Source organism: Macaca thibetana, chromosome 5 (genome assembly GCF_024542745.1).
Source record: "Macaca thibetana thibetana isolate TM-01 chromosome 5, ASM2454274v1, whole genome shotgun sequence".
Classification (NCBI taxonomy): Eukaryota; Metazoa; Chordata; class Mammalia; order Primates; family Cercopithecidae; genus Macaca; species Macaca thibetana.
In genome coordinates, this window is record NC_065582.1 from 135,617,852 (window position 1) to 135,635,250 (window position 17,399).

Below are 17,399 nucleotides of genomic sequence, written 5' to 3' on the forward strand. Positions count from 1 at the left end.
TAAAAATCACTGTTGCTTGTCAATATTGCATTTCTTGTAATCTTCACACCTACCTACATGTTTTAAAAGTAGAAGAAAAATACTAATTTATCTCTTGACCTTGCTTCAACCTGGACATTTTCCATTGTATTTAGAGAGTGAAGACTGCTTCACAGATACAAAGCTAACATCAGAACCTTTCTACGAGACTGACATCTTCCTATTCCAGGTTAGGTATGAAAGGTGGAGTCACATATTAGATATTTTCCTTTGACTCTGATCTTTCTGAATTGTGCTAAAGTAGCTCTCGCTGTATTGACATCTACAGTCAATGAAGCCACAGGGTTCTGATAGGTTACATCCTTTGAAAAAAGGATAAACTGTTGTGCCCCCTCAAATTTAAATGGCTTAAATAAATTAAATTCTCTCTCACAAAAAGCCTGAAGTCTTAGAGAGAATGTCTAGTTCTGTAATTTCTTGCGTGTCTCAAGGTGTTTATTTTGTCTCTACACTAGGATGGGCATAGATTACTAGGGTCTTTTCTCTATACCTCTGAGGATATGGCTATACTGTCTTTCAGCGCAGGAGTAAAGAGGTATTAATAGAATTCTCATACCTTTGGACTGTAATCTGTTCTTATTTTTTTCTCTCTAGAGGTTTTATCCTGAGCGTTCTGATTTTTCATTGCCATGGGTCTAGGTATTGGCCAGGATCTGGTGGGGCCCTTTCAATCTGTTTTTCATCAGCTCCAGGGAAATTTATCTTGTGTGTGTTTGTTCTTTCCCTCTGGTATGCTTTTTAGACATACAGATGTCTGAATCTCTCCTCCATGCCTTTCATTGTTTTCTTTCATAGTTAGCAATTTTTTGTTCTATGGTTATGCAGCTCAGAAAGATTCTTCAACTCAAACTTGGAAATCACGAATTGGCTCTCCAGGTCTGACTATTCCTGCTATCTAATCCACCATTTTATTTATTATTTTTTTTTAAACACAGAGTCTCACTCTGTCGTCCAGGCTGGAGTACAGTGGTGCAGTCAAGGCTCACTGCAACCTCCACCTCCTGGGTTTAAGCAATTCTCCTGCCTCAGCCACTTGAGTAGCTAGGATTACGGGCATGCACCATCATGCCTGGCTAATTTTTGTGTGTGTGTGTGTGTATTTTTAGTAGAGATGGGGTTTCGCCATGTTGGCCAGGCTGGTCTTGAATTCCTGGACCCAAGCAATCTACCCGCCTTTGCCTCCCAAAGTGCTGGGATTACAGGCGTGAGCCACTGTGCCCAGCCAGCTACTGAGTTTTTCATTTTGATCAAAATATTAATTTCTGATATGTTAATTTGATCTTTGCCTTCTATTTAGCATCCACCCTAAAATATTAATTATGGTTTTCTAAAATCTTGATCTGTTGCTTATTAATTGCCTCCTTCGATTGTAATTCTTCTGTTCGCTGAATTGCTGTCTCTATTTTATGGTGTTGACTTACTCACAAACATTTGGCATTCTTGGTTCTCTGAGCAACTTAGTGCCTGAGAATCCTTGTTTTCTGCGTTTTCTGTTACCAGATTGTGGTAACACGCTGAGGGTTTGAGCCAGTAGCTTTTCTTGTGGGTGTGTGGAGGTTATCTTCTATCTTTCACTCCTTGCTGGATCCTGTAGGATACTGTTTTAGCTTTGTGGGAAATGCCACTAGTGTGTAGTATTCTGCATCAGTGAGGGAGTAGGAAAAGCCTGCTGGCCTAGGATGCTCCATTTGGCTTTTTAATCATCATGATCCTATGTGTTAGTGCCAGTCGTCACTGTTTTTCTGTGCTGTTATATACTTAGGCTATTTTCAAATCTCTATTTTATTTATTTATTTATTATTTCGAGATAGAGTTTCGCTCCGTTGCCCAGGCTGGAGTACAATGGTGTGATCTTGGCTCACTGCAACCTCTGCTTCCAGGGTTCAAGTGATTCTCCTGCCTCAGACACCCAAGTGGCTGGGATTACAGGCGTCCACCACCACGCCTGGCTAATTTTTGTATTTTTATTAGAGAAAGGGTTTCACCGTGTGGGCCAGGCTGGTCTCAAACTCCTGACCTCAAGGGATCCACCCACCTCAGCCCCACAAAGTACTGGGATTACAGGCATGAGCCACCACGCCTGGCCCAAATCTCTATTTTAAATCATTTCATGGGATTTTAGGCAAGACGAAAGGCAAACACATATGCTCAGTCTGCCATCTTGATCCACTCCTTTCCAAACACGTGTAGAGTAGCTTGTGCTGCAAATGAACACAATCAAAAACAGAATTATCAGTGTGATCAGGGATGGGTCTAGGCTCTGTCACTTGATAATGGGGTGATCCTGGCAAGCCACACTTTTCACACTAGTAATGTGAGGTGAAAAACAGCATCTCGGATGTGGCTGCAAGGAACCATCTAGACAAAGCATGAAAGTGTTCAGCATAGTGCCAGCACTTGGCAAACCTTCAAAACATGGTAGTTTATTGTCACCCTTATTATTGTCATTGAGTATAACACAAGAAAATATTACACTTTTGGCTGGGTGCAGTGGCTCACCCCTGTAATCCCAGCACTTTGGGAGGCTGAAGTGAGCGGATAACCTGAGGTGAGGAGTTCGAGACCAGCCTAGACAACATGGTGAAACCCTGTCTCTACTAAAAATACAAAAATTAGCCAGGTGTGGTGGCACATGCCTGTAGTCCCAGTGACTGGGAAGGCTGAGGCAGGAGAATCGCTTGAACCCGGGAGATGGAGGTTGCAGCGAGCTGAGATTGCGCCACTGCACTCCAGCCTGGGCAACACAGCGAGACTCCAACTCAAAAAAAAAGAAAAAAAAGGCCAGGCGCGGTGGCTCATGCCTGTAATTCCAGCACTTTGGAAGGCCAAGGCAGATGGATCACCTGAGGTCGGTAGTTTGAGACCAGCCTGACCAACGTGGAGAAACCCCATCTCTACTAAAAATACAAAATTAGCCGGGCGTGGTGGCGCATGCCTGTAATCCCAGCTACTCGGGAGGCTGAGGCAGAAGAAGGGCTTGAACCTGGGAGGTGGAGGTTGTGGTGAGCCAAGATTGTGCCATTGTACTCCAGCCTGGGCAACAAGAGGGAAACTCTGTGCTCCTGTCTCAAAAAAAAAAAAAAAAAAAAAAAAAAAAAAAAAAGCACACTTACAAACATGATTATAAATTACTAGAAATTGTTAAATAAAACCAAGTATAACAATGCTTATATATTTTTGGTGTTACTTCCTGTCACAGTGAGATGGAGTTCAAAAGCTGCAGTGATGCTTGCGTGGAAAGGCTCTCACAAATGAAAGCATGAAGTCAGGGAGGGCCTTACCTTAGTCCTTCCTGAAAAAATACCAGTGTGGAGATTGGAGGAGAGGGTGGCTAGGTTTGAAAATGCTCACACTTCACCAAAACATGGGTGTGCTCCAACAGAAAAGCCTCTTTTGGGTAGTTGTTTAAAGGTATAATGCAAAGCAGAAGAGGCTTGGATGTTAGAAAGATCTTGAAGTTAAGCATCTTAGAAATGGGCCAGCTGGCTCGTAGCTTGAAAATAATCTATAAAGAAAACAAAATAAAACCTGACACCACACTGGAACTACCGACATTTTACTGTTTTGAAGCCTTAGAAGAAGGAACTGCAGATACGTTCTTTGATGCTTCAGCATAGATGACACCTTCAAAAATTCCACATTTGAATCTTTGATTTGCCTAAAGTTTAATTTGGTTTAAACCAATAGGTAGAAATCAGCTCTCTATTTATAATATAAAATATATTTTATAGAGTGCTAAATATATGTATGTAGAAAGAGAGAGAAAGAGGAGAGGGTCTTGCTCTGTTGCCCAGGTTGGAGTGCAGCTCACTCTAGCCTCATACTCCCAGGCTCAAGCGATCCTCCCACCTCAGCCTCCTAAGGAGCTGGGACCACAAATATGCGCCACCAAGCCTAGCTAATTTTTTAATTTTTTGTAGAGACGGGGTCTCGCCATGTTGCCCAGGCTAAGCTTAATATTTTTCTAAATGGCGTGGTAGCCATTTGTCTCAATTCCATTCACTGAGTTATCCATCTTTTCCACTGTGACTTGAAGTGTCATCTGTACTAGCTGTTTTCTCTGCTTACCCCCACTTCTCTGTCTTCTGAAAAACCAAAACCCAAACCTAAACCCTATATCCTGCTCACAGGGATGGGAAATGGACCCACAAAGGACTAATGAGAACCCTTCCTGGAGACTTTTCTAGAGTTGGCAGCAGAGAGCTCTTTTTGCTTTCATCTTGAAGCCATAAGGAAGCAAGTCTGGTGCTGCCCGACAAGAGATGGTGAGTATGGATGGTGTTAGGATTCTCTGGTTCTAGCTGCCCTAAGGCCAATTCTATTGCTGCCTACTGTTTGAGAGCGTGGCCACTAAATGTCCCTTTTGCTTAAGCTACATATGCTTGCATTTCTATTACTCAAAACTGAAAAACCATGTTTATTAAATTCTTTTTTTTTTTTTTGAGATGGAGTCTTGTTCTGTCACCCAGGCTGGAGTGCAGTGGTGCGATCTTGGCTCGCTGCCTCCTCTGCCTCCTGGGTTCAAGTGATTCTCATGCCTCAGTCTCCTGAGTAGCTGGGACTACAGGAATGTGCCACCACACCCGGCTAATTTTTTTGTATTTTTAGTAGAGATGGGGTTTTGTCATGTTGCCCAGGCTGGTCTCAAACTACTGAACTCAGGCAATCTTCCCACCTCGGCCTCCCAAATTGCTGGGATTACAGGCATCAGCCACTGCGCCCAGTCTATTACATTAAATTCTTAAACGTATTTAGGTCTATTTCTATTCCCTACTTTGTTCCTTCCCATTTGTCTGCTTCTCTAGAACTAAACTGTTTCAGTTTCTTTATATTTGAATATCTTTTAGGGCTAATCATCCACCATTACACTTGATACAACCTTTCATTGAGATTGACCTGGAGAAACATTGATAGAAGAGTGAGTGTGTGTGTGTGTGTGTGTGTGTGTGTGAAGATCGTCCTGAACTGCAGATACAGGTATTCAAGTTACTATAAAGGTACCCTTCTCCCCGCCCCCTCAACTCTAATCTTAAATTAATAAATTAATCTTGGATTATAAATCAGTCTTTCACAAATTGGTTAGCAAGAATTAGAGCTTTGGCATGGCACAGTGGCTCATGTCCATAATTCCAGCACTTTGGGAGGCCAAGACGGGCAGATCACTTGAGCCCAGGAGTTCGAGACCAGCATGGGCAACATGGCAAAATGCCTTCTCTACAAAAATTAGCTGGGCAGTGACACGCACCTGTAGTCCCAGCTCCTTGGAAGGCTGAGGTGGGAGAATCACTTGAGCCCGGGAGTAAGCCTTGAACTAGGTGACAGAGCGAGACCCCATCATCTCAAGAAAAAAAAAAAAAAAGACAGAGCTTTACTTAATTGGGCCAACTAGTAAACCTGGGGTTTCTAGACTTAAAAAAAAATCCTCAAGACTGGACTATGGCCCATTGTGAATGCAATTCAGAGGCTGGTTCAAACAGCCAGCAGGCTAGCCAGCTGCTGTTTTACAAATCTTTTTAACTGCAACAAATGGAACATGTGCGGTGAAGCCCAGAATTCTGCTAGGACATCAGGATGCCGTACTTTGACTTGTGTAAGGAAATGCAGGGATGGGAGTGGGGCAAGGATGATGGAATGTAATACTAAAGATAAAATCAAGGACAGGTATAAGGAACACTTAGGAAGGAATAAAATGGACAAATTTACCAAGACATTATTGTATAATGATTAAGTGTGTGGACGTTACACTGGGGCTGCATGGGTCTGAATCCTTGCTCTGTGACTGACGAGTTCATGGCCTTGGGAAAGTTACTTTAGTTTCTCTGTGTGTCAGTTTATTCATCTGTAAAATGAGGATAATAATAGTACCTGTCTTACAGATACTATTGTATGAGAATTAAATTAGTCAATTCATATAAAGCACTTACAAGAGTTCCTGGCACATAGATATTTTCTATGTATTTGCCTAGTACTCTAGGTAAATGACTACTAGATTATAATGGCCTAAAATGTTAAGGCACAAATAACTTAGACTATGGATTTATTTGCAAAGTTTCCAAAGGATGTTTCTTAGACAGGTGGGTTGATCGTTAATCAAGCAAGTTCAGTACTCATAAATATTGCTAGTTAACACTTTTTTTCTTGCACTAGTGTCATCTACATTTGAGCTATGATTGTGAAAAGGGAGCGGCAATATTTAAATTGTGTTTAAAGAAAAGCTTCCAATTGTTAATTGTGGGTAGTATTCATTCTTCACTGAGATTCCTACTTCTTAAGTGTGTGGGTGTTGGTCGCATACACACATGGAGGACTTAGACATCCAGATTATAAAGTAGTGGCAGCAAAAAGACCTGGGCATAAATGCGGGGTCTATGATGCTTATAGGAGGGAAAGAGCACCTAGGTGTGGGGTAGGGGTGAGGATGAACCTGGAATAATTTCATAGAGGAGACAGTATTCTAGCATTTTTTAGTTACTCCTTGAAGTATTAGTACATTTTAAAGATAATTTTCATGCACTGGAAATAACAAAAAGCAGTTAGGAAATGGACGGTTTGGAAATCCTAAGGAAAATTCTGGGGATTTCAAATAGTCCAATTTGATGAAAGAAATGGGTAAGAGAATAATGAAAGATCGGGATACCAAGGTTGAGCACAATGTTGATGAAGTTGAATTTCATTTTGTGGTGGACACTATAGACTGTTCAGCAGAGAAATAAGTATTCCAAAGAATGAATTGTTAGTGAGAAGAGGTATATTCAATTATTCATAGTTCTTAATGCATACTTAAAATGTATTTTTTCATTTATAAAGTATAAGTTATTTTTAATAAAACACATGTACAATAAATAATTCATATGTGAAAATGCTCATCAGATAGCTTCATGCTTTGTCAGTGGAAGAAGCCACAGCACCAGGGAAATCAGAAGGTAATCTTAGTAGCTCTTCTACTTCTTCTTGCAGGGCCTCTGCTTTTTCATGCAACAGCATCTACATTAAAAAATTAAGACGTGAGGCCAAAATATGCATTGCTAGAGAATTGCCAACAATTTTACCACTGTCCATGGAACACCTGAATCCTTACACATCAGAAATCTAGACATTAAAACTATAATGAGATTGAAAAATGGCCACTTAAGAATAAACGATTATAGTCAATGAAGAGGAGGCATTTAGTTAAAACCATTTTAGCTGATCACTGCCTTTTAGTATACCAAAAATAAAGCTTTAATTCTCCCAAAGATTTGTTTTATTGAAGACTCAGCCACTTAAAAATTAACTTTTAATCTATAAAATCTAAGACAATTTTGCAAAAATTTAATTAGCTCCTGAAAATGTTATCCTTTATATATATGCAATTTATTATTCCTCAAAATTTAGTATGCTTTTAAAAAGCTACCAGTATTTCAAATAAAAGTTTTATTCAAGTTCCTAAACTTAAAACTGTTAATTTCAAAAGCAACATAATGAGCAAAAAAAGTATTTCCAAACATGGCATATAAAAGATGTCAACGAATTTTTGCCAAATAACAAGCTATATAGATCAATAAGAATAATAAGTAAACTACACAAAACCCTTGTGTCAGTATTATTATAACACAGAGAGTATCAACAACCTCAAATTACTTGTTGTTTAAAAAAGCCCACCAATTTCTGGAAGAACAAATCCCGCCCCTCCACTTTTTTTTTAAGACGGAGTCTTACTCTGTCACCAGGCTGGAGTGCAGTGGCGTGATCTCAGCTCACTGCAACCTCCGCCTCCTGAGTTCAAGCAATTCTCCTGCCTCAGCCTCCCGAGTAGCTGAAACTACAGGCATGCATCACCACGCCCAGCTAATTTTTGTATTTTTAGTAGAGATGGGGTTTCCCCATGTTGGCTAGGATGGTCTCCATTGCTTGACCTCATGATCTGCCTGCCTTGGCCTCCCAAAGTGCTGGGATTACAGGTGTGAACCACCGTGCCCAGCCTCTTTTTTTTTAAATTAAAAAAAATTTAAAAGGCTTTTTTCGTAGAGACTGGATCTCCCTGTGTCCAGGCTATTCTCAAACTCTTAGGCTCAAATGATCCTCCTGCCTTGGCCTCCCAAAATGCTGGGACTGTAAGTGTGAGCCACTACACTCAGCCAAAACCAGTTTCTTGAGCTCCCACCCAAGTGTTTGCAGAGATCTAGATGGGGTTGAGAAAAAAAGCACAAGACAAGAGGGAAATAGAGGGTCTAAAATGAAATAAAATCACCTCCAGAGAGAAAAAGCCTACCCAAATATAAAAATGCTGAAAAAAGAATGTTGATTGATTAAAGCATTGTTTATAGGAAGATATTTAACATGCATGTGGGACTCTAGGAGGTAGTCTTCAAAAGACAATGCTTTTAGGGGAGAGAATGGGTGAAAAGGGAGGTGCCTTTTGGAAGCTCAGACAGGAGGGGAAGAGGAAAAAAGGAAAAAATGGATAATCTTGTATGGCAAAAGGAAATCAAAAAAAAAAAAAGACAACAAAGGACACAAACCCTCCTTGCATTCCTCTCCCACCCCAAGTCATCCATTAAAGAAAAATACTTTGCTACTCAGAAGAGAACACTCTTGAACTGGGATCTCATAAACCATTCCAAATGACTGTGTTGTCCAAGATATGCAGAGGCACAAGCAGTTCTCATCTATACAAAACTACTATATAAAAAGAAAACAAGGCCGGGCGTGATGGCTCACGCTTCTAATCCCAGCACTTTGGGAGGCCGAGGCGGGCGGATCACGAGGTCAGATCGAGACCATCCTGACTAACACAGTAAAACCCCATCTCTACTAAAAATACAAAAAAAAAAAAAAAAAAAAATTAGCTGGGCGTGGTGGCACACCCTTTTAGTCCCAGCTACTCAGGAGGCTGAGGCAGGAGAATGGCATGAACCCGGGAGGCAGAGCTTGCAATGAGTGGAGATCACGCCACTGCACTCCAGCCTGGGCAAGAGAGTGAGACTCTGTCTCAAAAAAAAAAAAAGAATACAAATAACCCAACTCTTCAGCTCATAAAAATTTCCCTCCCTGAAAGCAAACCATGAAGCAGAAAAACTGTAACACAACACTCCAAACAAGATTAAATATTCTCAAATAAAAATCTGGAGATAGGAGGAGGAGTGGAAATGCTCACTGAATAAGAAGTTAAAAAACTAAGAACCGACATGGACAAAAACTGGAAGAAATGATACAAAAGTTGACTGAGCTCAGGAACGAAATAAAAGAAAAAGGCAAAATCACATTAGAAATAAAAACTAATAACTATAACTAAATAATCGGGTGTCCATAGAAAAACAGATTTAAATAAAAAACCTAATTAGGGCTACTGAAAAAAGTTTAAAAAGCAGGAAAACAATGAAGAGAATAAAAATGAGACAGGCCGGGTATGGTGGCTCACAGCTATAATCCCAGCACTTCGGAAGGTTGAGGTGGGAGGATTGCTTGAGGCCAGAAGTTAGAGACCAGCCCGGGCAACATAGTGAGACCAAGCCTCTACAACAATAACAAATTAGCCAGGAATGGTCCATACCTATAGTCCCAGCTACTCAGGAGGCTAAGGTGGGATCGCTTGAGCCTGGGAGTTCAAGGCTGCAGCGAGCTATGATGGTGCCACTGCACTCTAGCCTGGGTAACAGAGACCTAGTTCCTCCCCCTCCACCTAAAAAAATATCCGTGAGGGAAGGAGAAGAAGTAAAATGGAATACCAGTAGAATCTGTGTTTCAAATGTGTAGCAGCCACACTGAAGCAGATTTTTTTTTAAAACCCCAAACCAAATAACATTTTAACACATTGTTTTAATTATATACTCTCAGAATGAAGACAAAAAGTGCTGTAAATAAATACTGAATTTGTTTGTTTTTTTTGGAGTGGTATAATTTAACAATTCTGCAGTTACTTTCAGTGCATTCTAAGATTGAGGAAAACAGAGAAATATATTAATAAACACAGGGATGAGGTTTCTCATTATTGGAGAAAGGAAGTACAAATATGAAAAAGAGGAAGACTATAGCAAGTCCTGTATGGGATTAGTGTGGCAAATTAATGATTGGAAATTCTTTGACACCTTCATTGAGAGATGGGATCTAATTCTGCTCTTGAATCTGTGCTAGCCTTTGTGATTCACTTGTAACTAATAGAATGCAGAAGAAATGATGCCGCATGACAGGGCTCAGTTTAAAAAAGGCCTTGGGGTCTTGAAATGAAATCAATCCAAGGTCATGTGAATTCTCCCTCTCAGACCCTAGCATCCACACTGTAAGAAAGCCAAGCCTAGGATAGGCAAGGTGGCTCACACTTGTAATCCCAGCACTTTGGGAGGCCAAGGTGGGCGGACTGCTTGAGCCCAGGAGTTCAAGACCAAACTGGGCAACATGGAGAAACCCCTTCTCTTAAAAAAAAAAAAAAAAAAAATGTAAATTAGCTGGGTGTGGTGGTGCATGCCTGTGGTCCCAGCTACTTGGGAGGCTGAAGTGAGAGGATCACCTGAGCTTGGGAGGCTAAGGTTGCAGTGAGGCAAGATTGTGCCACTGCATTCCAGATGGGGTGAGAGGGAGACCTTGTCTCAAAAAAAAAAAAAGAGAAAGTCAAGCAACATAGAGATTATAAATAGATAAATAAGAAACTGCAATATTTTAAAAGATATTATACCAGATTGACTAAAAAGAGACAGAGACAATACAAAACATCAAGTGCCTTTGAACATACATATATATTTTTAATTTAGAGATAGGGTCTCCCCCAGGCATGGTGGCTCACTCCTGTAATCCCAGCATTTTGGGAGGCTGAGGCAGGTGGATCGCTTGAGCTCAGGAGTTGGAGACCAGCCTGGGCAGCATGGTGAAAAAAAAAATTTAAAAAGGTAATTTAGTTGGGCATGGTGGTGCCTGCCTGTGGTCCCAGGTCCCATTTACTTGGGAGGCTGAAGTGGGAGGACTGCTTGAGCCTGGGAGGTCGAGGCTGCAGCAAGCCAAGATCATGCTACTGCACTCCAGCCTGGGTGACAAAGTGAGACCCTGTCTCAAAATAAATAAATAAATAAATAAATAAATAAATAAAATTAATTAATTAATGAAATTAAATTAAAATAGAGATAACATTGCTTTGTCACCCAGGCTGGAGTGCAGTGGCCTGAGCATAGCTGACTGCAGCCTTTATCTCCCAGGCTCAAGCGATTCTCCCACTGCAGCCTCATGAGTAGCTAGGACCACAGGCGCACATCACCATGCCTGGCTAATTAAAAAAAAAAAATTTCTTTTGTAGGAACAGGGTCTTGCTATGTTGCCCAGGCTGATCTCAAACTCCTGGCCTTAAGTGATTCTCCCACCCTGGTCTCCCAAAGTGCTGGGATTAAAGGTGTGAGCCACTACACCTGACCCTGCACTCTTGAACTTCAGTATTCTTGAACTGCATATAGGAAGCACACTGAGAAAGCTACCTAGCAGCAAACATGGGCTTATTGTTTATGGAAAAGGGAGAATGACTCAAATGAGAGAACCCAAAGCCAAGAAAAATCATTCCGAGAGAAGAACTGGGACATAATTAAAGAACTGGCCACATGTGGCTGGCTGGATTTCAGAACTGCTGTTATGCCCTACCCATGTTCTTTCTTTATGAATGAGAGTGTACTATGGTTATCCTATTTCTGGTTTCACTATTTTATGTAGTGTCTCTTTAGGTCACTGGTTTTCAGAGTAAAAAGAACTGTAACTTGTGAAACTGTGCTGAAGGTGCATCACTCACACCCGGACTTGATTTAGAATACTGGATCTGAGTCTGATGCTGTGATATTATGATATACATATATTGGTTTTTATCCACGGTTCCTGGCTCATAACTCCCACAGCCCTTGTTACAATGTTGGAGCACTTTAGACCTCAAGAAACAGAATTTCTGTCTCTGACCTTCTTCTGCCCTCCTTTCGCCTAAGGCAGAACTCTACTCTGATCATTGGGTCTTAAAACCCTCATTCCAGGCTGGGTGCAGTGGCTCATGCTATAATCCCAACACTTTGGGAAGCCAAGGTGGAAGGACTGCTTGAGGCCAGGAGTTCAAGACCAGCCTGCACAACATAGCATAGCCTTGTCTCTATTAAATAGAGCAAAGATTAATTAAAAATTAAAAACATTGACCCCGTCTCAAAAAAAACAAAGCAAACCAACAAAAAAAATTAAAAACATTAGCCAGGCGTGGCACCTGTCTGTATTCCTAGCTACTCCTGAGGCTGAGATGGGAGAATTGCTTGAGCCTGGGAGGGGATGGCTGCAGTGATCTATGATTGTGCCATTGCACTCCAGCCTGGGCAACAGAGCAAGACCCTGTCTCCAAAAAAAAGTAAAAAGACCCTCATCCCAGAGTGTCCTGCCCCATACTCTGGAGAAAAGAATGCTGCACAGAGAGGCCAGAAGCATTTGAACAGACAGGTCTTGCTGGGTTTCCCCACTCGGTCTGTTAGTATTATTAATAAATCATACCCTTTCGGTCCAGTCACATTTCTACATGATTGTCAATCATGCCAACCCAATAAAGTTTCCATAAGAGGTCTAAGAGTATAGGGTTCACAGAGCCTCCAGACAGCTGAGCACATGCAGGGTGATGTGCCCAGCGAGGACATGAAAGCTCTGTGCCACTTCCCCCGTATCTTGCCTTATGAATCTCTTCATCTGTATCTTTGTGATATCCTTTATTACATACATGTTTTCCTGAGTTTCGTGAGCTGACTGAACCCAGAGAAGAGGCTGTGGGAACCCCAACTTGAAGGTGGTTGGTAAGAAGTTTTAGAAGCCCAGACTCCAGCTAGATAGTGTCAGGACACCCAGCTGATGTCTGCTGCAGAAATGATTGTTTGTTTTTTGGAAGAAATCCCTCACATTTGGTCACAGAAATCTCTGTCTGTGTTGTGTTTGTTGAGTGTTCAGTGGGGGAACAACAACAACAAAAAAGACTGAGTTTTTCCTAATAGAAGCTATAATGGAAAGGCCTTTTGGGGGTTAATATATTTTGCATGTGGGAGGAACAGAAACAATTTGTGAGCAGAGGGCAGATTTTAAAGATGACTGCAAATTGTTTGACACTCTTCTCATGAGGAGGTGGTCTGATCCCCTTTCCTTTCAATCTAGGTCTTAATGGTTTTCTAGTAACCAACAGTATGCAGTGGAAACAACACTGCATGACTTCTGAGGTTGGCTCCAAAGACTTCTTGCATTTTCTGCCTGGATATCTTGGAATGCTCACTTTCTGGACATTCCCTCTGAAAACCTAGTTTCTATGCCATAAAGACTGAAGCCACATGGAAAGGCCATATGTAGTTGCTCCAGTTGAAAGCTGAAAAGCCCCAGTTGCCTCTCATTATCAGCTGTTGGTCATGTGAGTGAGTCACCTGAGTCATCCAGCTCGGCTGGGCCTTGTGACTATAGCGCCAGTCAACTTCTGACTACAGTTACATGGGACCCAAGTGACAAGCACCCAGCTGTACCCCTCCAGAATTCCTAATCTACAAAAACATGAGCAAAATAAGATGGCTGTTTTAAGCCACTAAGTTTTGGAGCTAGACTCTGTTATACAGCGTATGTACCTGGAAAAATCAGAATTAGGGTTATCAGTATGAGCTCATGGCCTTCAGTAATTTACACATAAGTATAGAAGAATGCATAGACATACATCAGCTAGAGTGTTCCTAGCTAGTGCCCTAGTTCCACGGGCCTTAGAGCTGGCTTCTGGGCAAGTTCAACAGTACATTGTAGGCAGCTTCCTGGCAGTTTTGTCAGCACTCCAGTGGGCAGTTTCTGCTTATTAGCCTCGGCTGTAGAACCACAACAAACTTCCCAGCATCCAGTGGCAATGAAGTCTGAATCCCATCCATAGGGGTGCTGTGGGGTGGGGGTGGACCACCTCTCAAATGTATTCCTTCCTGAATTCTTCAATGTTCTGTTGACCCCTTAGAGGCCTGTTCAAATTACTATGTGGTTTCTGCCTCCTAATGATTAGATGCTGACAGACACAGCCAGAAAGTAAGAAAATACTTCAAGAATGATGATGAAGGTCAAAAAGCCACACAAACCAGTTTTCAGGGGCTTCCACTGGCCAAATCTGAGGCCATTTGATCACCAAAATAAGTAACGTTATTAATGGGTTATAACCCATTGAATATGTCTGAACCTATAAGCATGTACTGATAAATGAATAAATAAAGGAAAAGCTTTTCCTCATAGTAAAACATCAGTAAATAAATCCAGAAGGAATAATGAAGTTAGAAAATCACCACTTGATAAACATGGAAATAATGGAGTTAGACAAACATCACTAGTAAATGCTGAAACAAGTGTGTCAAAGTTTAATGAACTTTTTTTTTTAGATGCTACAGCAAAGGAAATGACTATAACTTCATCCCTACCAACCCCAAGAACTCCTAATTTAACAGGACAAGGTCAGTCTTAGTGGTTTCATCTATAAACTCAGGGTAACACTGACTTTGTCCACCTCATAGGTTTGTTGTAAAGAACGATTAAGGTAATGTAAGCAATGTGAGCACCATTAAAAGATGATGGAAATTTGCTTTTTAGCTAATTCTGATTTATATATGAAAATAGTAAAACAATGAAGTTTCAAAGAAGCCAAGCAATTTCAGACTTAGAACTATAGTTGAGATCAAGAAGGAAATAATCTCAAATTGCTGTGGAATAGCTTTACCCACAGGGAGCAGAAGGCAATGACAAACTGGGTTGCATGTAGCAAAGGGTAACTAGGACACTGAATGGCCTAAAACTCGATTATTTAATACAGATAAAAGCAACAGAAAAGAAAAACCCTTGGGGGCAATAAGAGTTATTTTTGAATATGTGAAAAACAGCATACAAACAAAAAAAGAGTCTAGTTCCAGACGTGGTACTCTGATGCAATGGTAAAAATTTTAAGAAGGCAAAATTTAGCCTCGGTGTATCAGGATAATTTTTGTAACACTAAGAGCATACAAAAACAGAACCACCTAATTTTTGATGAACAAGCTCCTTGTCAATGTGGTGCTCAAAGGTGGAGAGACCAGATGTCGGGATGCTGAGGGAAGGATTCCTGTGACGAGAACTTTGGGAGGCAGAGCTCAGTAACTTCCAGGGTTCTTTGTACTTCAATGAACTCTTGAAATTGTCTTTTCTTTTTTCTTTAAGATAGACTCTCACCCTGTCACTCAGGCTGGAGTGCAGTGGCATAATCTCAGCTCACTACAACCTCCACCGCCTGGGTTCAAGTGATTCTCGTGCCTCAGCTTCCCAAGTAGCTGGGATTACAGGTGTGGGCCACCACGCCTGGCTAATTTTTATATTTTTAGTAGAGACAGGGTTTTACCATGTTGGCCAAGCTAGTCTCAAATTTCTGGCTTCAAGTGATCCACCTGCCCCTTGGCCTCCCAAAGTGCTGGGATTACAGGCATTAGCCACTGCACCCAGCCATTTTTTTTTTTTTTTTTTTTTGAGACGGAGTCTCGCTCCGTCGCCCAGGCTGGAGTGCAGTGGCGCGTTCTGGGCTCACTGCAAGCTCTGCCTCCCGGGTTCACGCCATTCTCCTGCCTCAGCCTCCCGAGTAGCTGGGACTACAGGCGCCCGCCACCTCGCCCGGCTAGTTTTTTGTATTATTTTTAGTAGAGACGGGGTTTCACTGTGTTAGCCAGGAAGGTCTCGATCTCCTGACCTCGTGATCCGCCCATCTCGGCCTCCCAAAGTGCTGGGATTACAAGCTTGAGCCACCGCGCCCGGCCCATTTTTTTTTTTTTTAAGACAGAGTCTCACTCTGTCGGCCAGGCTGGAGTGCAGTGGTATGGCCTTGGCTCACTGCCACCTCCGTCTCCTGGGCTCAAGCAATTCTCCTGCCTCAGCCTCCTGAGTAGCTGGGATTACAGACATGTGCCACCAAGCCTAGCTAATTGTTGTATTTTCAGTAAAGATGGGGTTTCACCATGTTGGCCAGGCTGGTCTCGAACTCCTGACCTCCGGTAATCCACCCGCCTCAGCCTCCCAAAGTGCTGGGATCACAGGCATGAGGCACCATGCCCAGCCTTTTTTTTTTTTTTTTTTTTTGGAGAGGAGGGGCGGGACAGAGTCTCACTCTGTCACCCTAGCTCACTGCAGCCTTGAACTCCTGGGCTCAAGCGATCCTTCTGCCTCAGTCTCCTGAATAGCTAGAACTACAGCACAAACTACCACGCCCAGTTAGTTTTTAAATTTTTTTGCAGAAACAGAGTCTCATCATGTTGCCCAGGCTGGTCTCAAACTCCTGATTTCAAGCCATTCTCCCATCTTGACCTCCCAAAGAGCTGGGATTACAGGCATGAGCCACCATTGAAATTTTCTTTATTTTTTAGCAAGTCGTTTCTCTGTTTAGCAAGGTTTGTGTCATAACAGATGCACTATTTTTACTCACAAATATGAGTATGTACTTTTGTATCAATAGAAATAAACAGTTATGCAATGTTAAATGTTTTTGTTCTGATGTCTACAACACAAGCAAATAACAATACACAAGATTATTAAGGTTAAAAAATGGTTTGCTTACCTTTGCTGACGCAATAATTTGCTTGGCTTGACGTCTTGATAAATGATCAATTGTCTTTATGAGCACTTCAGGATTTGCATTAGCTAAGTGCATTAGACTTTTGTAACCTGCACTGTATAACTGTCTTGCTCGACCCTGAAAAGTGTTGCAAAAATCAGTAGGATAATAATTTGGGATTAGAAAAAAGAAAAGTAAGCACTTTACTGAAAAGAACAAAAACTGCATGTAAGAGACCAGGATAAACTAAGATAATAAAGTAAATATGAAGAGATAAGACATGAGAATTCTGAGGAATTTTTAAAAATGCATTTGGGTGGTTCCAAACTGACCACAAGATAACTATAGTTCTATCCAGCTTGAGTCAACTGATGTGTGCTGCAATCAACAATAGAAGCCCATTAAGGCACTTAGGTTGGTGGCATCATCTCATATTCTCAAGTAAAATGTTCCAGTCCAGTATATTTCTTTCTTTCTTTTTTCTTTTCTCTCTTTTTTTTTTTTTTTTGAGACAGAGTCTTGCTCTGTTGCCCAGGCTGGAGTGCAATGGTACAATCTTGGCTTATGGCAACCTCCACCTCCCACGTTCACGAAATTTTCTTGCCTCAGCCTCCCAAGAAGCTGGGATTACAAGCGCATGACACCACACCTGGCTAATTTTTGTATTTTTAGTAAAGATGGGGTTTCACCATGTGGGCCAGGTTGGTTTTGAACTCCTGACCTCAAGTGATCCTCCCAAAGTGCTGGGATTACAGCAGGAGCCACCTCATCAGGCCAAGTCCAATATCTTTCAATGTTCTCACCATCTACTCAGGGGACC

General features: G+C 41.6%; 2 protein-coding genes across 14 annotated transcripts in view; one reads left to right on the forward strand and one right to left on the reverse strand.

Annotated features, from left to right (window-relative positions):
- Positions 1-17,399, forward strand: part of MRPS18C (mitochondrial ribosomal protein S18C) — an 856,900-nt gene that overhangs the window by 795,764 nt on the left and 43,737 nt on the right. The window lies entirely within an intron of this gene.
- The window catches only part of HELQ (helicase, POLQ like), a 48,980-nt gene continuing 38,389 nt past the window's right edge, over positions 6,809-17,399 (reverse strand). For 6 of the 10 annotated variants that reach the window (XM_050790118.1, XM_050790120.1, XM_050790119.1 and 3 more), the window contains 2 exons: positions 16,583-16,717; positions 6,809-7,023 (listed from right to left, as the gene is read on the reverse strand). In XM_050790118.1, coding sequence (XP_050646075.1) covers positions 6,916-7,023; positions 16,583-16,717 — 243 coding nt within the window. In that variant the 3' untranslated portion in view covers positions 6,809-6,915. Of the gene's footprint in view, positions 7,024-11,123; positions 14,030-16,582; positions 16,718-17,399 lie in introns of those variants that run through there. The other 4 variants (XM_050790116.1, XM_050790117.1, XM_050790121.1 and 1 more) reach the window with 4 other exon arrangements.